The 22628-nt window shown below is 39.7% G+C and overlaps 1 protein-coding gene and 1 non-coding gene across 2 annotated transcripts in view; one reads left to right on the top strand and one right to left on the bottom strand.

Annotated features, from left to right (window-relative positions):
- Positions 1 to 22628, top strand: part of SYNRG (synergin gamma) — a 97058-nt gene that overhangs the window by 55046 nt on the left and 19384 nt on the right. Inside the window, exons 15-20 of the mRNA XM_023516604.1 lie at positions 304 to 1285; positions 11031 to 11624; positions 13867 to 14030; positions 15052 to 15105; positions 15595 to 15691; positions 18310 to 18458. Coding sequence (XP_023372372.1) covers positions 304 to 1285; positions 11031 to 11624; positions 13867 to 14030; positions 15052 to 15105; positions 15595 to 15691; positions 18310 to 18458 — 2040 coding nt within the window. The remainder of the gene's footprint in view (positions 1 to 303; positions 1286 to 11030; positions 11625 to 13866; positions 14031 to 15051; positions 15106 to 15594; positions 15692 to 18309; positions 18459 to 22628) is intronic.
- On the bottom strand, positions 8152 to 8260 carry LOC111727126. Its single transcript, XR_002774754.1, has one exon. It is a non-coding gene; the product is annotated as a U6 spliceosomal RNA (small nuclear RNA).

The following is a 22628-nucleotide window of genomic DNA, read 5'->3' as shown; positions in this document are numbered from 1 at the left end:
GGGCCGGGCTGGGGATTCGAACCCACTACCTTAGGTGTACATGGCTGGTGCCTTAGCCCGTTGAGCTATAGGTGCCAGAACAAAGTCTCAAGAGCTGTGGTGTTGGCCAGGCGAAGGATCTGGAGCTAGGGGAAATACCACACTAAAAGCATGAGCAAAATTACTGGACCTCAATGTGGAAATAAAACACGCCATTCGGTAGGGTTTAAACTGTAATTGAGTAATGTCAAGCCAGTGGGGAAAAAATCAATAAAATTACACGTGCCGTTTAATATGCTGCACACTGTGTCATTTTCCATTCAGCATTTTGATTTATTTGGCTGGGTTTTTCTTCCAGGGGAAAGCTTTGCAGAATTCAGATCTGCAGGAACTGATGATGGTTTCACCGATTTTAAAACAGCCGATAGCGTATCACCACTAGAGCCACCGACAAAGGACAAAACTTTTCCAGCATCCTTCCCCTCAGGAACTATCCAACAGAAACAACAAACACAAGTGAAAAATCCTCTGAACTTAGCAGAGCTAGATATGTTTTCCTCAGCTAACTGCAGCATCGAGAAACCATTATCTTTTTCAGCTGCATTTAGCACATCAAAGTCCGTTTCCACACAACCCCAGCCAACAGGTTCTGCTGCAACTATGACAGCTTTGGCATCCACTAAAACTTCTGGTTTGGCCGATGATTTTGGAGAATTCAACCTTTTCGGGGAATATTCTAGTCTGGCATCTGGTGGGGAGCAGGATGACTTTGCAGATTTTATGGCTTTCAGTAACAGCTCTATTTCATCTGAGCAAAAGGCAGATGACAAATATGATGCCCTTAAAGAGGAAGCTAGTCCCACTTCTCTAACCAGCACCGTGGGCAGCACAGTGAAGAGCGGGCAGAACTCCACTGCTCCGTCCACCAAGTACGATGTCTTCAAACAGCTTTCTCTGGAAGGATCCGGACTAAGCGTGGAAGACCTGAAAGATAACACTCCTTCAGGAAAAAGTGATGATGATTTTGCTGACTTCCACTCCAGTAAGTTTTCTTCCATGAGCTCGGACAAATCCCTGGGAGAGAAAGCTGTGGCTTTTAGGCACACCAAAGAAGACTCAGCTTCAGTGAAGTCCTTGGATCTCCCTTCCATTGGTGGCAGCAGTGTTGGCAAGGAGGACTCTGAAGATGCACTCTCTGTTCAGTTTGACATGAAATTGGCTGATGTGGGAGGAGATCTTAAGCATGTCATGTCTGATAGCTCTTTGGATTTACCAACAGTTAGTGGCCAGCATCCTCCTGCTGCAGGTGAGGAATTGGTGAGATTGCTCTGGTGATGGTGACATAGATTCAAAGATGGTTCTGTGGGTGTTGATTTACCTAAGAGTGAGGCTCTGGCCCTTTACCTTTATGAGTATCTAATAACGAACCTCTTTGTTGCCAGTGTCCTTAAAGCAGTGTTAACTTTGATTCTGTGAATACTTGAATGGATGTATGGATACTGTGACTACTGTGGAACTTAGATTGGGTAGCTAAAATATTTTTATTTTTGAAATCTAACGCCAACCTGGTATTAGAGGCTCATAAAACCGCACTGCTAACTGAACTCCACATTGCCAGAAATTTTCTAAAGACTTTGGCAGTGTCAGCCATGTTCCTCCATCTCTGTGAGTGCACTTAATGTTTCCTCTCCTTTTTTTCCTCTCTTGAGCATCTTTAGCAGCTGCCAATATAACATTATATTTAGTTTACAGAGACCGACTCTGGGTTAGGTCAAGAGAGTTTAAAAATGTCTAACCAGTTGAACTGCAGTTTGCCGCATCCCTTCAAGAGAAGAAGAGGAATACAATTTCAGGTACAGGCACAAGATTTTTCAAAAAGAGAAGAAGCGAGAAAGAAAGTTTATATATGGATGTTCCGTAGGTCAGGGTCTGCAAGGAGAAGGGCACGCGTCCTTAGTGGAATGCAGGTAGTGTTTTCAGTGTTACTATTACTGGAGATATTAAGTTGTAACAAATCTGTAGATGCTAGAATAGGGTAACTACTGACTTTCTGATAAAATGTCTGACAACATCTTACAGGGGAGCCCTCTTTCAATCCTGTGGAGATTTACATGTAGCAGTTGATTCTCTAGTCGAACTTCCTGTCCTAAAAACTAGATTTCCCAAGTGTCCTAATTTTTGTTTGTTTTGTTTTTTTTGATATGTATATAGAAAGATAAACCTATTTTGTGGCCTTTAATAATGAGAAATATCTCAGTATTACTGTATTATTCTAGAAAATATATTATGCATATGAAGGGTTTGGTTGGTTTTTTATTTAACTGGAAAGGGACACACAAGGCACTTCCAAGTTTACAGATTCTGGCAGAAATATTGATATATATATCAGATTTGTAAGTTACGAAACAAAATTGCATCCATCCTTTGGTGATTGACACAGGGGCGGTATTCTTAAACAGGGTGCTGGATGAGGGGTGAGTTAGCAGAGAGCAGATGGTTGCACGTAGCTGCTTGCTAAGGTATTTTCCAAGTGCAGTGGGCAGTCTGAAAAGCTCCTTGTGCCCTAGACTGTCTACTTACTTTCTTTTTGTACTTTTGCTCAGAAATTTTCTTATTTTTTTGCTGCTGCTTGTTTTGACGAAGTGATTTTGGTTTTCCTTTTTTGTATGAGCTGCTTGAGCCACACCAGTTGGTTGCAAAGTGCTCTGTTTTCTGAACACCAACATTTGTTTTTTTTATTTAAAATTCCCATAACGTGTATACTAGCCTTTGGGGCTCCAGTGTTATTAATTAGAAGCTATTTTTCTGAAAGTGAATCTATATTCTTTCACAGTGCCAAGCGAGATGTCTTTATGAGATAAGTCTAATCTGGGTTGGGGGCGTCTTTTTTGAATTTTTTCCATTTCATGTGGGGAGGGGAGGTTGGTTTTTTGACTGAGCTTGTTCTTACTGACCTGTTAAAATAATCCTCTGTGCTCATGTTCTTTTATGTATGTTTGGAACATTCCCAGCTTGGAACCTGTAATGTTCGAGCCAACTCGCTTCAGTCTGAGGAGATTCTTAAACACAGATTGTTCCCTCCCATTGATCTGTAACCTCCTGTCGGAAAGGAGCAGTATCCCTTTAGAGCGGTTGTTAAAAGGGGTTGATGTCTGACCCACGAGCTGGATAGCCGATGCGCAGAATTGCCGCGTGAGGTATTGAAGAGGGTAGCAGGGACTTCTTCATTGTGATGTGGTTTTATTTATTGTCATATTTACCACATTATCTCTTGCTCTTTTAGCTTGGGGGTTGAAGGTACTTCTTGGAGAAATAGGAACTGAGCTGATGTCAAAAGAATAAAACCTACTAGATGGTTCTCAATGGGCCTTAATCCTGTTTAGAAACCCTAACTTAACTCTGAAGGGGATACTGTCTCTTTTAACTCTTGCTATAATTCTTTGTATGGAAGGTAGATAATACTAATAACATTGCCTGAGTTCTCTACAATTATGACATTTAACCCTTTGAGCTCTTGCTGCATCTAATTTTAACTAGGTTGCTTCCCCCCCAGCCCCTAAATTTAATCTCTCTGGCACTGAAGCAGCTTAGTGCGCAGTCATTAAGATCATCTGTTGGCAGCAAGAACTAAGCCCCATTTGTGACATCCTCAAAGGGTTAGCAAGACTTCTGTAGCGACCTACCTACCAACCTGTAAAGTAGCTCTTCTTTGACATTGAAAATCTTTGTATTTTAATTAGCACCCTTTTTTTGGCTGCTTTTCTGATGTCTTTTTTTCAATTTAGACATTTTCTGTGTGGATGTGCCTTCGAACTTGCTTTAGTATATTCCTCTGCAAATACTGATCTGCATGCTTATTCTGATGACTTCTTTTCCAGCTCTTCTGTACCACTATCTTTTGTGATCTGTAAGTCCTGTGTTAATAAATAATTCTTTGGCATATTTTGAAAGCGTGGGGATGTGTGTAATTTGTATTTTTTTGAGGGTCAGACCAAAGAAATACCTGGCCAGTATCAGATTTAAAGCTATAGTATTGGCCAAGCATGGTGGCTCAACACCTGTAATCCTAGCATTTCTGGGAAGCCAAGGCAGGAGGATCACTTGAGCTCAGGAGTTCAAGACTAGCCTGAGCAAGAGTGAGACCCCTGTCTCTACCAAAAATACAAAAACTATCTGGACAGGCGATGGGCACCTGTAATGCCAGCTACTTGGGAGACTGAGACAGGAGAATCACTTGATCCCAAGAGTTTAAGATTGCAGTAAGCTATGACAGAGCAAGACTCTGGCTTAAAAAAAAAAAAAAGGTAATGTATCCCCTAAGACTAGGGAGTTTTTCCCTTTTGTTTTATTTCCCCAAACTCCTATCCTCTAAGAAAGTATTAGCACATTTTAGCCTTTGCCCCTTATAATTCCACTGATATAAAATTTTAACATGGCATTAGAGTTAAATACAACTTTAAACTTAAAAAATAAAGTATGTAAGCCTTACACTACTTTACATAATAGAGAGAGAGAAAATTTTCATAGAGGGCCTATACTTGGAGTTACATTATGACGAGAAGGGGAAGATGAGGAGGACCTAAGAGTGGAGTGGAGTGTTGGGGAAAGAGGGACATAGATACTGGGTAACTAGATATTTATAAACAATTTTAAATAAATTTATCAAATAATATTGAGCTAGACTTCTGAGCACAGTAAATGTAAACTGAATTTGAATTGTAACTATGTCATGGAAGTGTTAATATTGAAGTCTTTAGGACTGAACTTGGCTTGAATTTGAAATTGGGTGCTCCATCCTCTGATTGCAGGGCATGTTATTTTTCTGATTTCAGAATGTATCATAAAGCAAACCTCAGTCTTTTTTTATTCATACCACATAAAGCAAGGTCTTGAAACAACTTTCAGGAATGTGTCGAAGTAAACTTTGAACCATTTTCATTCTGAAGAAAACAATTTCTAGAAGGACCAATGAAAGTGAGGGACAAGAGTGAGCCAAACTTGGAGGATACTTTCTCCATTTTAGAGTGTGACAATAGCAAAAATCCTTAGAAATACTGTTTTTCAGGTCAGAAGCCTAAGACTAATAAAAACCTTAAGGGGGAAAAAATGGCTATTTTTATGGTTTAACCTTTTTATTCTTCTGTTTTAAAACTTTTAGTTCTGTGTTCTCTTTTAGAATTTGGGGAAGAAAGGAGATTACATTGCCGTATATAAGGATTTTGAGTGGGAGCCTTCAGAGATGTTGTATCTGAAGTCTGCTGCCACTTGAGAAAGTAAAAAGTTGCTGGTTGGGTTTTATTTTTATTGTTATTATTTTTTTATTTGCTGGTTGGGTTTTAGATTAACTCTAAGAAAAGCTGAGCCTACCATTCAAAATACAGTGTCTGCCAGAGCACTGTGCTTTAGAAAGTTGAATTTAAAACACTGGTTTTAAAAATCTTATATAAATGTGTTACATTTTAATTATGATGTAATCTGCCAACAAATTTGAGAGGCAGTGATGTTAGTGTAACTTCCTTCTAGTGTAGCTTTCATCCAGCTGCCTTTTGTGCAGGTTTTTCCTGTGATATGAGTGAGACCATAGGAATTCCTTTGCCAGTGAAATTTCCTAATGCTAGATTGGTCCATCTGAGTCGTATTTTAACTCCTTTCTGCATTTGTGTGAGTAGGGCTACAGAAAATGACTGAGTATCTGTAACTGTGTGTAAGGCATATATTCACAAATTGAACAAATTAATATCCCAAAGTGACATATTACTTTTCAAGGGAGTAGTTTTAATAATATAGTGATAGAAATATCTCTTGCAATAAAGACTTGAAGAAGTCTATGTTATCATTTCAAACAAACCAAAAAGTACTGTTCTGTTTACCCCAACACCATTAAAGTAGGGTTAGTGCTTTCACATACAAGTAGCAGTGCCTGAGAAATTAGACAAATGTATTTATGTTCTATACTCACTCTATTGTTCATGTTAAGTCCCTGTGATTTTTAGAAGTAGCAAATGGACATAAAGGGAAAACTAGTAACATCGAAGAAGCTGTGTGAAACCCTAAAATGTGTTTCTAGCTCTGTGTTTTTCTAGCTTTGGAGTACTTTTGATAAGTTGTTTTGGAAAATGCTAGCCCAGTAACTCTGAGAGCATGAGAGGGCCATACATCTAGGGCAGACAGTCTTTTGGGTGATGCCCTATCTCTTTCATAGCCAAAAGGCCCAATGCACTTGCCCCCCTCTGTGTTTATCTGGTTGTCTTTTAGATGAGATTTTTATTGATGACCACAGGCAGTTCCCTGGTATATCCTGACATCATTTCTTGGTCTTCTAAACTCCTCCGACTTAAATATCTACAGGTTGCAGTTTTCTTTTTTGAACCTACAACACTGACACAAAAATCTGAAGATGCTTACAGATAGTGTAGATAAAATTTAGAGTTGTATGAGTCAGAACAAATGAAGAATGAGAGGTTTTCGTGCAAATGAGGATACACTGGAAGGCAATTATACAGCAGTACTTTACAGCCGTTCACAATTAACACCGTGATCACTTTCATCCCTGTTCTCTTCAGCAGTACCTAGCAGGGTGTTTGAGACTTACAGGACACAGACCAGGTTTTATAGTTAACAGAGGATATGAATATAACTGATCTCACAGATCAGCAGTTCTCAACCTGTGGGTCGCAACCCCTTTGGACTGTATTAAAGGTTCACGTCATTAAGAAGGTTGAGAACCATTGTCATAGATAGAGCCAAGATAGAATAGGGCCTAAGGTGTAGAATAGGGCCAGGAGTGGAGAGAAACTGAAATGTACAACTGTTTTATGGTTTGCTTCAGTAAAAGAAGTCCAGATTAAATCAGTACTGAAAATTAAAAGATATTTCTTCCTTAGTCCAATGAACATTTTTATTGCTATATAAAACATTATAGTTGAATTTGCTTGTACATCTCCTTTCTTCTTTCTCTAAATGCCTTCAAAAGCTAGTATCTCTTAAAAACCTAGGCATTTGCTTGTAGCTTTAGAAATGTCCATGGGACTGAGTATGGCCTTCTGTGTCCTGTAATGACAGCTCACATTCTTTGTTCCTAGAAGTACTTTCAACAGCATCCATTGAAAAGGGATTTGAATAGAGGTTATAGAAGTGACGGACGGGGTACTTGCCAGTATAAGCAAGAAATCCATGTTTTGATTTGCGATTCATGATGGAAAACAGATTGTATAGTTTATTCCTTTGGCCTGTGTTATAGGACATTGCTGGCTGCAAACAAATACATGTATTAAAGCACACAATTTGGTGTATCATCTGTGTGCAATTGCAGCTCACCCTAGCACAGCCGAGGAGTTACCCGGGAGAATTGGAAATACAGTCGTGATTCCCTGTTCATTTTATTGCATTCACTCTCCGCTTTCTTTTTCCTTTTTCTCTTGCAATTTTCAGAATTCAAGCTATCAAATGGAAAACTCGTCTACAGTCACTTCACTGATTACAAAATAAAATGTGGGTTATTCCACATCATTTTTCCAGATAAGGCTTCTATCATCTATGTTGTAGGTCTTAACATAATCTTTAATATTTTTTTAAGACTGTTATACAGTATTACATATAACTGGGCTGGTTTGGAAAATGTAGACACTGTATGTACTTTTAACATAGAAAGTGAAGAATTTTCTTACTTTGCTCTCAGTGAACTTTTTCTTAGAAAATGGTTTACAAATATTCACTATTCCAGGAGATCCTACTCTATATTGTTTACAAATGCCGACGTTTAGGTGTACAGGATTCTGTCTCAGATTCATCATGTACCATCAGTTTTAGTACTTAATGTGCTAAACTTTGAATTACACTTCGGTAAATTATACTTTTTCACACTATAATAGCTAATAAGCAAACGGTATTTATTTTAATTTCAAATTAAGATGAGGGTACATTGGTGTCACAGTGAGGTTACATTGTTGGCATTTGTTAGGCAGAGTCCAAGCTGTGGTTGTGCCCCTCCCCCAGGAGCTGTGCCTGTGCCCTGACCTTGTGCCTGTGAGATGAGAGCACACCCAGCCCCTGCTTTCCCCTCTTCTCCCCAACCCCCACTGGAGTTTGTGTTTTTCTCTTGTGTGGGCATGTATTTGTTCATCTGCTAGTTTCATTTTAGTATTGAGTTCATTGGATACTTTTCCATTCTTGAAAAATATGGAACATTTGACAAATTTGCATGTTATCCTTGCACAAGGCTGTACTAATCTTCTCTACATTGTTCTAATTTAATCTGTGTGCTGCTGAAGCGAGCCCAGCAAAAGCAATTTAAAACTCGACTTTGAAGCTCGATTATAGTGCATCCTTCTATATTTACTCTCCATTATTTTTTTAAAAATATAAAATATTTAAAGTTTCTCATTTGCTTATTTCTGTGAGTTGTTCCAAGAGGCACACGGTTGTAGGCATATCTATCGTTTTCCTTTTTATTATTTTTTAAATGAAGATAAGATTTATTGAAGCCCTGTATAGTTTTTAAATGCTTACAAGCTCTTCAGTTAAGATAATCCCTTATTACTTACACTGTCTTTTACCTGATTATATTGGTCATTCTAGTTTGTACAAAACTTTTTCTCTTGTTGCATAATTGCACAAAAGGGTCTTTTTATTACCATAGCAACTTGGAGCTATCTTTTCATTAAATTTATCTTTGGTTCAGGAAAATTGCTACCCTTTGAATAGATGAGATTCTGGGAGCAGTTCTTAATATAGTTTCCCAGAAGAGCTTTCTGATAGGGTCTAATAATAAAAATATCTGTTATTGTGAAATATTCTTCTGAATGTAGCCCTTGAAAGACTAGTCTTGTGTTTAACTGCCTCTGCCTGCTAATTGAATTTCACCTCATTTGAGTCCGGGCAGTTCTGATCCCTTTAAATAGTGGGGAGTGGGGGGGACACTGCAGCAAGAGAGTAAGAAAATGTTTGGTCTGAAGGTACGTTTCCTTCATTCTAAGCTATCAATTTTTCACCTGATTCTTTGTTTTTCTCTCGTTTAATAAACCACAGTTGAAGGATACTATTTGTATATACTACAGAATTTTTTTAACTATACCATCATTCTATAAAAGCTATTTGTTTTTTACTAGTTGGCTTTTTGAATATCTAGCGTTTTCCATTCTTATTAATAATTTAATGCCCTTTCTCAGAGAGCGATAGAGAGATTTGGGATACACTGTTTAGCAGAGCTATAGAAGTGTCAAGAGCCCTTTACCCTTCATAAACTATGTTGTATTGCAGTGACAGAAAAATGACCCAGCATTGGTCCACCTGTTGACTTAGTTCTGAAAATCTGGGCCACAAACCTTTTGAACAGTTTCCTTCTGAATCACATACTGTAGTTATCAGACACAGAATCTTGCATTTGGTCTTATTGCCTAAAATACAGTGGCTAAAAAAACTAATTGTTTATTACCAAGACTGAATGGACAGTACTGCAGCAAAGGTATTTATGTTCTACAATCAGCCTCAACTGGTTTTCTTTTGTTTTTCCTTTTTTTTGGTGGGGGTGGTGGGCAGAGTCTCACTTTGTCACCCTGGGTAGTAGAGTGCTATAGCACCATCATAGCTCACAGCAACCTCAGTCCTTTGAGCTCAAGAGATCCTCTTGGATCAGCCTCCCCAGTAGCTGGGACTATAAAGTGCCCACCACAATAGCTGGCTAGTTTCTCTAAGTTTAGTAGAGACAGGGTCTCTTGCTCAGGCTGGTCTCCCAACTCCTGAGCTCAAGCAGTCCACCCTCCTTGGCCTCTCAAAGTACTGGAAATACAGGCATGAGCCACTGTATCAGGCCTGATTTTGCTTTCTGAAAATGAGCAAGGAAGTCTTCCCCTAGTAGCACCACTAAAATGCTGAGTTGACTTTTTATTTTTACTTAGAATAATTCCATTGTAGGCCTAAATGTCAAATTGAAGCTGGTGGCAACTCTGCTGAACAAACACTAGCTGTTAAGTATTGCTCAGCAGGCCCCAAGCCAACCTTCCACACATATCATCACAGTTGAGCACCCTAACACAGCCCTTCCACGTCCACGGTCTTCTCCTCCTTTTACAGATAAGTGAACCAGGGTTCAGAAATGTTCAATCATTTGCCTAGTGTCACATAATAGTAGATGGCAGAGTTGAATTCAGCCCTGTCTAAATTTAAAAAACAAAAAACCCTGTACACTTTCTGCTATTTTGTTCTACCTCTTATTTTTGTTCTACCTCTTAAATTATTTAAACATATATTAAGAATGCTTTGAAAAATGAGTTTTCTGCCCTAGCATTTCTTTTTTTTTTCTTCTTAATTTTTTTTATTTAAAAAAAAACCAGAGTGGATACATAGTTGAAGGAGAAACAGGAGCCCAGCAGGACACAGAACTTTGATTCTATTTTTTAAATGCTAAAGTAGATTAGATTGATTTTTTTTTCCTTTCCTCGTAACTCCATCCCAGCAATATGACGTCCAAATTGAGCAAAATAACCAGGTAAGTAATTGCTTAATTAAAGTCTTGTATTTGGCCTTGCCTACGGCAGAAATTTTTAATAATTGATTAAAAGTTAGTGACATTATTTTCACTTTAGTTTTGAGAAACTGTCAATTTTTAATTAATTTGTCATGGACATTTCATTCACATGACCAGGTTTTAAAGCAATATTTTCTAACAAAGTCGAGACAAAAAGAGGCATGTTACAGGCAAGAAATAGCAACCGATTTTAAGGTTTATAAAGGAACAATTATGAAATGACCTTAATCATATATTATGCAGTATATGCCTTAGTAGATGAACCTCCTATCTTTTTTAGTAATTTTTATATTCAAAGAAAATGATTCTTTGGTAACTTAATATAAATACCAACTCAAGGCTAGCATGGGCTTTTCGAGATCAGATGTTACAGCCCCACTCTTAATTTTAGTATAGGCTCTAAACTTAGTTAATTGCAATGTAGCATAAAACTAATCAAGTACGTTAGGCCTTTTGTTTCTACAGAGGTTAGGGGATTCTGCCTCAGTCGCTTGCCTCTAATTGTGGGGTCTTATTTCCCTTTCAGATATAGAGGACTTAAAATATGCTGCTTTTGGAAGCTACAGTAGCAATTTTGCAGTGAGCACACATACAAGCTATGACTGGTCAGACAGGGACGATGCATCTCAGGGCAGAAAACTCTCTCCATTTGTCCTCTCAGCAGGAAGTGGATCCCCCTCAGCTGCCTCAGTTCTTCAAAAGAGAGAGACTTCCTTTGGCAGTTCAGACGTCATCACCATGACGTCTCTCTCCAAAGTAACGACCTTTGCAAGTGAAGACCCTCTTCCAGAGACTGCCTTCCCAGCTTTTGCCAGTTTTAAGGACACGATTGGACAGACCTCCGAGCAAAAGGAATATGAAAGCAGGGACTATAAAGATTTGACAAGACAGGACCTACCTATAGGTGAACGGAGCCAAGAGGCCTTGTGTCCAAGCCCAGCTTCCAGCAGTGCCTCTCACGAAACCCCCAAAGAATGTTCAGATGACTTTGGAGAGTTTCAAAGTGAAAAGCCCAAAATTAGCAAATTTGACTTTTTAGTAGCCAATTCACAAAGCAAAATGAAATCCAGTGAAGAAATGATCAAAAGTGAGTTGGCAACATTTGACCTTTCTGTTCAAGGTAAGTAGCTTTCAAGGTAGATTTTACTATCATGGTGTTTCCACCCAGGATTTAGATGTTTTTTGTTTTTTCTTTTTTTTTTTTGAGACAGAGCCTCAAGCTGTCCCCCTGGGTAGAGTGCCGTGGCATTACAGCTCACAGCAACCTCCAACTCCTGGGCTTAAGCGAGTCTCCTGCCTCCACCTCCCAAGTAGCTGGGACTACAGGCGCCCGGCTATTTTTTGGTTGCAGCCGTCATTGCTGTTTGGTGGGTCCGGGCTGGGGATTCGAACCCACCACCTTAGGTGTACGTGGCTGGCGCCTTAGCTGGTTGGGCTATAGGCGCCGAGCCTAGATGTTTTTTCTTAAGAATAAAATATTGGTTCCTGACTTGGCTAGGGCTCCAGCCACATACCCCAGAGCTAGTGGGTTCAAATCACCAGTAGGTTGTGGGCCTACCAAACAATGATGACAACTACAACCAAAAAAAAAGAAAGAAAGAAAAAGCCAGATGTTGGCTCGGCACCTGTGGCTCAAGTAGCTAAGGCACTAGTCATATATACCTAAGGTGGTGGGTTTAAATCCAGCCTGGGCCCACCAAACAACAATGATGTCTGCAACCAAAAAAAATTAGCCAGGCATTGTGGCGGGCGTCTGTGGTCCCAGCTATTTGGGAGGCTGAGGCAGAGACAGGAGACTCACTTGAGCCCAGGAGTTGGTGGTTGCTGTGAGTTGTGATGCCACAGCACTCTACCCAGGAGGATAGCTTGAGGCTCTGTCTCAAAAAAAAGAAAAGAAAAAGCCAGGCGTTGTGGCGGGTGCCTATAGTCCCAGCTACTTGGGAGGCTGAGGCAAGAGAATTGCTTAAGCCCCAGAGTTTGAGGTTACCGTGAGCTGACACCATGGCACTCTACCCAGGGTGACAGCTTGAGACTCTGTCTCAAAAAAACAAAAATATTAGTTGCTGGTTTAGCAGAAAATAAATTTTCCAGTCTTTGGAACCAGGATCAATTACAGATAACTATAGTAATGATTTCCCTGAGACTGAACAGAAGTCAAATCAGTAACCCTCAAATAACTGCTTTTTGAGCCCCAAATAAGCACCACACAGAGTTATGGTTCATTACCTTGTTTGCTTAGAGGTGTGCTGTGTTAAAAGGTCCAGAAATGGGTTCGATCCACTTGTAGGCACATTAGCGTTGCTCTTGTTCCCTGGTTATAGACAATTTCATTTAATGTAAAGGCTGCAATGTAATGGCTGTGGAGGTGTATCCAGCCTGCAGATTTGTTTTGATTGACCCACATAGTTTTTTAAAGTATGAAGTAAAGGGCAATACTTTTAAATCATGAGGTTTCTCAATCTGGATCTCTAGCTTTCCTTGAAAAGTTGCAATATCTGGCAGTACTAGGCCTGCATTCCTGTGACTTGCCAGTCAGCTGGAGCTGAGTGGTAACACTTCTTGTGGATGGGGCCTGCTTTGTCTTTGCCCAGGGTCCCCACCCTTCCTGTCTCCATCTGCCCTACTGCAGTTCTTTACTTCACTCGCCTGGTCTCCACAGACATTTGAGTTAACCTCTTCTGTTTTAATCCCATCCTGACAAAAGGGATCATTGGTTTTAGCTGGATTGAGAGTATATAGGTGCTCAGTTGCAAATCCCTAACAGATGTCTGGAAAAGTAGCACAGCTCTTACATACTGGTATTTAGAAAGGTATTTCTATGCTCTAGACTCTCGTGAGTCTGCGCTTAGAGTTATGGAAAAATTGTATTTTCCTGAATATATATGGAAAAATTGTATTTTCCTGGACATACATGGAAACTTTTTGTTACACTTTTCAACTAATGATGGTTCTGTCAGCTAGATGCATCTTTTCCTTCTTATTAATGATATTTTTCTTGGATTTTGCTTCAAAGGTTTTATCTGTACTTAATAGTTTTAATTTCTCATTTGTTTTCCGATTTCCACAAACACGAATATTTGTTATTATTGGCTAATACAAAACAGCTAAAAAGAAAGAATTATGGAAAAATCATGATAGATCACAGACAAGGAATGGAGAAAACTAAAGGCAGGGAAGGGAAGCAAGAGAGAAAGCTTGAAAGGATTCAGCATGTAGCTTACCAGACAGTGCATGAGGATCGTGTTTCTGAATGCGTCAGGACATAAATACCGAAAGAAGAGGGTCGTGTCAGCAAAGAAGAGCCTCTGCTGGAACTAAGCTGAGTAATCAAAACCTTCAACTGTACTATCCACTTCTCCCAGGGTCACACAAGAGGAGTTTGAGCCTTGGTGATAAAGAAATCAGCCGTTCTTCTCCTTCTCCAGCTGTGGAGCAGCCTTTCAGAGACCGCTCCAATACTCTGAGTGAGAAACCGGCTCTGCCCGTCATCCGTGACAAGTATAAAGATCTGACGGGAGAGGTAGAGGTAAGCAAGATAGTTTTTTGCAGGGGACAGGTAAAAGACCACGTGAGCACTGAGGTCCCCTGGAGAAAGTGCTTTCAACGTTCACAGGGGGGAGTGAGGGACAGGAAGATGTGAGGCACCACACACGAAGAGAATGGTTAGCCCTGGGCAAAATCACCTCCCAGATGTGGCATCCGCTGGAGGGAGTTAGTGACCCTAAAACTGAGTACTCACGGAACTTCATAAGGAGGGTGGTATTTATGGAATTCCTTTGAGCACTTACAGTTTTTAATGAATGTTAAAACCTCAAAATATCTGGGCGCCGTGGCTGACACCCGTAATCCTAGCACTCTGGGAAACTGAGGTAGGCGTTTGAGCTCATGCGTTGGAGACCAACCTGAGCAAAAGTGAGACCCCTGTCTCCAAGAACAGCCAGGTGTTGTGGTGGGCACCTATAGTCCCAGCTACTTGGGAGGCTGAGACAAGGGTGACAAAGTGAGAGTCTGTCTCAAAAAAAAAAAAAAAAGCCTCAAAATAAAGGAGAAGAGGAAAATATTCTAGATCTTCTGTTTCTCCTTTCTCCATCTTAGTCCCACTCTGTGTTCCACCAGAGCCAGCATGCTTGACTCCTCTTTGCCCCGTTCCTTGGTACGGGGGCATGGGCACACACCATTTCCTCACACACAGCATTATAACTTTAGAGTGGAAAGCCAAGGATTTGATATCAGTTTTTGTACTAGATACCCTCGTGGTGAACACCTCTGAAGAAAGCCTTAACACTGTTACTGACAGAACAAATAAGGCAGCGTTTACAGAGGGAAGCTGCTCTAAAACATTGTCCTAGATTCACAGGTCATGTGTTCAGAAGTTATATTTATTAGTGATTTTAAATGGTTATTTATGCATTCCAAAAGATAAACTGCTTGAATTAGAGTGATTTTAATAAAAAGGAAAGTCTTCCAAGGTCTTTGATTTGGCTGAAACCATAAATAGATGATTCCAGGCTTAAGCATTTAACTAGCTCTTTTTCTGAAATCCACAGGAAAATGAGAGATATGCATATGAATGGCAGAGGTGCCTGGGGAGTGCCCTGGATGTGAGTATGTCACCTTTGTGTTCACAGATAGAGGTGCTCTCTTGTGCCATTTAGCCTTGGTTCAGTTGAGTGGACAGAGGCGGACCTCAGGCGAACCTTAAGAATAGCCTTGTGCGAAGTGAAGCCCCCTGGAAAGTCATAGATCTTAAGGGAAGCTTCTTTCCCATTTGTGATAGCAAACACTGGCTCATTTGTCTGCTTTCCCCTCATCCGTCACTATAAAGAATGACAAAGTGATATCATTAGCTCTGCCTAGATCAAAGTAATATTTAAACTAAAGAACCTCTATCTTTTCTCTTCCAAAGAAGTAAAGGACTGTTTCCTCCAGGTTAAGTTCTCAGGTTAGTTTTGGCACAGTTGTGCACACGCGTCAGTCAGTCATGCTTTTTCACACTGCCTGGCTTTTTGGTTGGGTTTTCTACTAATAGTAAATTGATTTGCAGTGATTTCTCTCCGTTATATAAGGTGATGTAATTTCATTTCTTGTAGGTCATTACGAAAGCAAATGATACCTTAAATGGAATCAGTAGTAGTTCTGTCTGCACAGAAGTAATTCAGTCAGCTCAAGGCATGGAATATTTATTGGGTATGTTCATTTTATGTTTTATTTATTCAAAATCATGGTATTTGCATTATTTCCAGTTTTTTCTTCTGTTAGGTATTTTAAGCTAGATCTATCAAATTATGTAAGACCTCACTAAGTTATAAATGAGATACCTAAGTCACAGGTAATAACAGCTATTTGACTTAAGAACTCTATGGCGGGGCGGCGCCTGTGGCTCAGTGAGTAGGGCACCGGCCCCCTATACTGAGGGTGATGGGTTCAAACCCGGCCCTGGCCAAACTGCAACAAAAAAATAACCAGGTTGTGGCGGGCACGTGTGGTCCCAGCTACTCGGGAGGCTGAGGCAAGAGAATCCCATAAGCCCAGGAGTTGGAGGTTGCTGTGAGCTGTGTGACACCACAGCACTCTACCAAGGGCATCAAAGGGAGACTCTGTCTCTACAAAAAAAAAAAAAAAAATTCTATGGCTAAGTTTCTTAGTCCTTGTTTATATATCTATATGTGGATATGGATGTATGTACATATTTATATGTATAATAGCAATAATGTAAAATATTATCTTCGTTACTGGTTTATAAAAAAGCTACACTAGCAATACATTAAATGAAATCATTGTGACCCCAATCAGTGCCTTGCCATACTCTGTGGATTCTTCTTCTCTAACCCCTTAATGACATCACAGACTCATGAGCTTCCTGGACGTTTGCAGCTATTAAACATCCCCATCCAATTTGAAACCGCGGTCTCTGTCCAGTGTGGTGTTCCTGCCCTCCCTGAGCTCTGAACTCTAATCTTTCTCAGATCTTACTCAAATATCACCTTCTAAGCAAGGTCTTCCCTAGAATCCCTTTCTCAAAACAGTATCTCCTCTCCCCACCCTGGAACTTCCTATCCCCATTTCTGCTTGATTTTCTCTTTAGACCAATCACCTTTCATATCTCATATTTTTGTATATAGTTCCTGTTTTTTGATTTTTTTGTAGAGACAGAGTCTCACTTTATCACCCTTGGTAGAGCGCCATGGCATCACACAGCTCACAGCAACCTCCAACTCCTGGGCTTAAACAATTCTCTTGCCTCAGCCTCCCGAGTAGCTGGGACTACAGGCGCCCACCACAACACCCGGCTATTTCTTTCTGTTGTTGCAGTTTGCCAGGGCTGGGTTTGAACCCGCCACCCTCAGTATATGGGGCCAGCGCCCTACCCACTAAGCCATAGGCACCGCCCATGTAGTTCTTGTTTTTACTGTCTGTTTCCCTCCACTTGAATGAACACGTGAAAAGGTAGGGATTTTGGTTTTTTTTATTTACACCTAATTTAGTTCCAGCACATAGTGCCTACTGTATATATAGGCACTGAAAAGTATTTGCTGGATGAATGGAGAGTGCAGTAATATAGCACCTTCTTTACTCCTGTCACCTCACTTGAGGACTTAGGTCCTCTTTTCCTTTTCCTGTTCAGACAGGCACAATGCTGCTGCACAAACAGATAGGCACTGAGAAACCTTTTTTTTTTTTTTTTTAAGAGACAGAGTCTCACTTTATCACCCTCAGTAAGTGCTGTGGTGTCACACAGCTCACAGCAACCACCAACTCCTGGGCTTAGGCGATTCTCTTGCCTCAGCCTCCCAAGTAGCTAGGACTATAGGTGCCCGCCACAATGCCTGGCTATTTTTTGTTGTTGTTGTTGCAGTTTGGCCAGGATCGGATTTGAACCCTCTGCCGTCAGTAAATGGGACCGCTGCCCTACCCACTGAGCCAAAGGCACCACCCCAAGAAACCTTTTTTTCTAGTAGGTTTCTTTATGTCGACAGAAGATTCTCTTAGAAGCCCCTTCACTCAGCTTAGGGTGGGCAGTAATTCCCGTCCTTCCCTTGGAGAAGTAAGAGGAAAAGCCATAGTGCACACAGACTGTACTGCCCTGAAAAATCTGCTGGAGTCCCCCCAGTGTTCACTTAGAGAGGTTGCGGTCATATGTTTGGTCACTGTCGCAGGGATTTGGGATGCGTCTGATAAGGTGGAGATACTTGGCACCTCCTGTCCTTGCTTGAAGAGTTCAGCCACAATTCAGAGACCATAGGAACAGAATCATCCTGCATCATGTTAACTGTATAAAAGATCTGTAAAGCCAAAGAGTTTGTAAATCCTCAGGATTCAGAGGAGTGAGCTATTTTTTAATTACTTTATGATGATATTAACGTTTAGATTCTTTTAAACCTAAAAAAAAAATAGCTAAGTACTTACATATCACCTACTGTTCTCCAGGCACTATTCTAAGCCTTTTAGAGTATTTACTCATTCAATCCTCTCAACCATCCTTTGAGAAGGTACTATTATTATCCCAACTTTACAAATGAGAAAACCAAGGCACAAAGACACAAGGCACATATGACATGTCCAAGGTTACATAGCTAGTAAGAAGCAGAGCTGGGATTTGAGCCCCAAGCAGTGAGCTCTGGAGTCTGTGCTTTTACTAGTGAGCTATACTGCAATGCTGAGGGATGGATTGGTCCCCCAAAATAGTCCACTTGTCTTACTATCTTAATTCCAACTAAGATACCAGCAAGCAGTAATGCTGCCCTGTCTTGCCCACATCCTTCCCTAGACGTCCAGTGCCTAACTCTGCCCTCTCACTCCACCAGGTGTTGTTGAAGTGTACAGGGTGACCAAGCGTGTGGAGCTGGGGATAAAAGCCACTGCAGTGTGCAGTGAGAAACTCCAGCAGTTGCTGAAGGACATCGATAAAGTGTGGAATAACCTGATCGGCTTCATGTCACTCGCCACACTCACAGTAAGCCCATGAAACAATTCAGCAGTTGCTTTCCTTTCCAGAAACCTTAGTTGTAAAGTAGGCCGTACATTCCTGTGGTTCTGGAGGAGGCTGTAGGTGCCTGTCGATCTCATTATATTGAAAGAGGGAGGTAACGTGCAATTAGTTGAATAATACCAGACAGGCTTCTGGGTACCTCCTGGGCCCGTTGTACCTAAATAAAATAAGAGTATAGGAAACCTTCCACCCTATCTATATTGTTCTTAATTCACGCATATATATGAAAGTTTTGCAAAGCAGTGGGTGAGTCCATTTGCACTTCTGGTTGTGTATGTCCTTTCAAAAAGCTGTATGTTCTCTGGTCATCTGGTGGCTAAATTAGGGGGAAAAAAAGCTATATGAAGCCAGGCACAGTGGCACACACTTGTGGTCCCTGCTAGCTACTCAGGGAACTGAGGAGGATCACTTGAGTCCAGGGACTCAGGGCTAACAGTGAGCTGTAATATCCCCATTGCACTCCTGGGGCTACAGAGGAAGACCCCCCCCTCTAAAAAACAAACAAAAAGCTATGTGATATCTCATGTTACTATCCTATAGTTCATTTGGCCATTTTTGTTTTTTGTTTTTTTACCTTTTTTGATTCTTAGTTTATTTTCATCTTTTCCTGTTATGAATAGTTGTACTCCAAATAAGCAAATGACTTTTCTGTTTAACAAGGTTGCAATGATTCCCTTAACGTAGTTTTTATATTTCTTCCATTTCATGAGACTTTGCAGCCCAAATGATACTTTACTGTTTCTTTTTCCATTGTGTATAAACTGATCTGACTCTTTAGACTATTTGACTTTACGTATTTTTCGTTTGTAATAGATTTATATACTTACATATAGGCTCATAAACCTTTATCAGTTTTCTCCTCCTGCTATTGTTCCTTTTTTACATTTCACTAGGCAAAACTATTCTGTTTTTTACATATTCATGTGTATTCAGTTTGTCTGTGATGATAGCCTTTATTTCACAATAGTCAGAAGTTTATCTTCCTTCTACAGATGGAATAAACATGCTATTCCATTTTTAATAAAAAACATTGAACTTTGTGAGACATCTGAACGGGATTGCAGCTATGTGGTAGGAGGCAATTCTTACTGCTTTAAACCGATAGGCAGGTGGATAGCCAGCTATCCCAACATGTCTTAAACAGCCAATCCTCTCACCGTTGTTATATGGCTTCTGGTTTATAATATTAAATGCTTAAAGAGTTTGGATAATTTCCGAATCTGCATCTTGTACCCTTGAACTGTTTCTCAGTTTCTAACCTACAATCATACGGTTTGGCTAATTATTATTTAAAAAAAACTATTCTGGTCAATACAATAAGATATGGAGTATAAATATTTGGAAAAAAGATAAAATTATATTTATTTGACGATCCTGAGTTTTTTTGTTTTTGTTTTTGGAAATCTGAATTCAAGAGGCTAAATGTACTAGCAAAAATGTATAGCATTCTTACATACCAATAGTAGTTAAAAAATATATTAGAAACCTTATTTTTTAATCTACTAAATCATTCAAGCTTTTATCACTTTTAAACTTCAGACCTCATAGCCAGGGTTACTGAGTTCATTTTTTATCCCCTAGCAATCCATTTTAGCCATCACTACCAGACTGTTAAAAAAATGCAAATCTGATTATGTCATTTAAATCCCATTTAAAATCCTGCAGTGTGCTTTCATGGTCTTCAGGATCAAGTTCAAACTCCTTAGCTCAGTGTTGGTTTTTTCTATCTTCTGGACTACCCTTTCCTCTCTGGACTGCTTTTCCCCCTGGATTCTGCATCGATTTCTCCAGAAGTCATTCCAAAAGTCCTTTGATGCCCTTCCTGTGTATGTCCATAGCACATTTCTCTCTTCATTTTTCGTACACTCATGGCACTTGTTGATAATTGTGTGTTTACTTGTCTCTTGCCTGATAGTTTGTCAGTAAAGTATTAGTGTGCTTTATGAGTGTTCTATTGCAGAGTTGGTGAGACTTTTTACTTTTTGTTTTAAACTTTCTTGAACCTTCCAATTTTTAAAAACAAGACACCATGCATTTTTTTTGTGTTCTGTAATTTTGGAAACTAGTTGAATTTTTTTAAATAAATAGATAAGGAAAATGAAACCAAGGAAAAGTGAAAGTAGGGAAAATAAGATAAAGCCAAGAGTGAAATTAAGTGCTTAAAGATGTGTATTTTTAAATACTTGCGATTGTTAGGAGTGGTCTGTACCACTAGCTTTATGCCTTCTAGGGATTTCTGCACAGATGTCTTGATCTGTATGTATAACATAAAAACTCAGTAAGTACTCAGGAAAAGCATAATTATTCCTGCTACCAATATCAGAAAGAAACTTCTTTTATGGGTTCTCATAAATAGGAAACTAATGTAACCAACATTATTGTCACAAAAATATCCTTTCAGTAAATAATTCAACAAGTTTCATTAAGTAGTTTCCTGTAACATCCTTCAATAGGGACCAGATGGCATAGCTCTAAAGTACCATTTAGTAAAAGTCACTCTAAGTGTGGAAAAAACAGATTAAATGGTAAACCAGGAAAAAATGTAGCAGTGCACACTGATGGTGGGCTCGTGTCTTTGTTCTGTTCTGTAAAGGAAGCATACAAATCAATGTGGCACATACCAGCATCCCAGTGATGGATGAGCAAAAACACGAAGTCAGTCATAAAATAGGAAGAACAATTAATAAGTAAATATTAATCTAAACCAAGATTTCGTTTTTGCCTACTAATTAAGTCCAGTTTTTCTTTGCTTGTTTGGTTGGTTAATTTTAATCCTCATACCCCAGATATTGTAAAATGTGGACTATACCATGGGTGGAACTAACCTGTAGAAAAGGAGTTTGGCACCATGGTTTTCCTGACTGTGACCTTTTTTAGAACAGAGACCAAAACTACATCTTGTCATCTTTTGTTCTTTTTTGAGACATGGTCTATCATCCAGGCCTAGAGCACAGTGCTATTATCATAGCTCACTGCAATTTCAAATTCCTGGGCTCATGAGATCCTTCTGCCTCAGCCTACCAAGTAACTGAGCCTTACAGGTGTATGCCACCATGCCTGGCTAATTTTTCTATTTTTAGTAGACAGTATCTTGATCTTGGCCAGGCTGGTCTCAAACCCCTGAGCTCAAGTGATCCTCCTGCCTCAGCCTCCCACAGTGCTGGGATTACCGGCATGAGCTGCCATACCCAGCCCATCTTTTCTTGATCTGAGCACATTTGCCAGGCTTTACATAAATATTCAGTAAAAGGAACGCTGAATGAATTGATGGACTTGACAGATGTTCAGAGTGGTTGACTTTAAGAATTCCTACTCTGAGAAAACTTACTAAGGCAATAATTGTAAATATAAATTCATGAAAAAAAGCAAGGTAAGTGCCTAGAATTGTTCTTTATAAAAGAAAAAAATTAGAAAAAACCTGAAAGTTGGCTCATACCTATAATCCTTGCACTCTGGGAGGCCAAGGCAGGTGGATAGCCTGAGCTCAAGAATTCGAGACCAACCTGGGCAAAAGTGAGACCTCATCTTTACTAAAAATAGAAAAACTAGCCAGATGTTGTTCAGCTACTCAGGACATGTTTTTCCTTCTCAGATACTTCACTTAGGAGAACATTCTGTAAATCCATCCAAGTTGTTACAAAAGATACCAAGTCTCCATCTTTTCCATAGTATACATACACCACAGTTCAGGAATCCATTTCTGTGTTGAAGGGACTGGTTTGTTCCCCATCTTTTCATTTGTGAATTGAGCTGCTATAAACATTCAAGTGCAAATGTCCTTATGGTAAAATGATTTTTTTCCTATTGGATAAATACCTAGTAATGGTATTGTAGAATCAAATGGAAGGTCTACTTTTAGTTCTTTGAGGAATTTCCATACTTCTTTCCACAGAAGCCATACTAGTTTGCAGTCCCATGTGGCAAATCTTTATGTTAAGATATTACACAGCCATTTAGTAAAGGAGTAACTATGAGTAACACTCAACTGTTACACAGGGCTAGAGGTATGCTAAAATGGTAATAGGGTTGTATTTGGGTGGTAAAACTCTGGATTTTTAAATATTCTGTTTGTTTTTTCATTTTCTGAACTTTCTTTCATTAGTATTTATTGCATTTATTTTTTTTTTTTTTTTT

This window comes from Otolemur garnettii, unplaced genomic scaffold (assembly GCF_000181295.1).
Source record: "Otolemur garnettii isolate 467f Iridium unplaced genomic scaffold, OtoGar3 scaffold00094, whole genome shotgun sequence".
NCBI classification, from domain to species: domain Eukaryota; kingdom Metazoa; phylum Chordata; class Mammalia; order Primates; family Galagidae; genus Otolemur; species Otolemur garnettii.
This window is presented reverse-complemented; position numbering and strand designations above follow the sequence as displayed.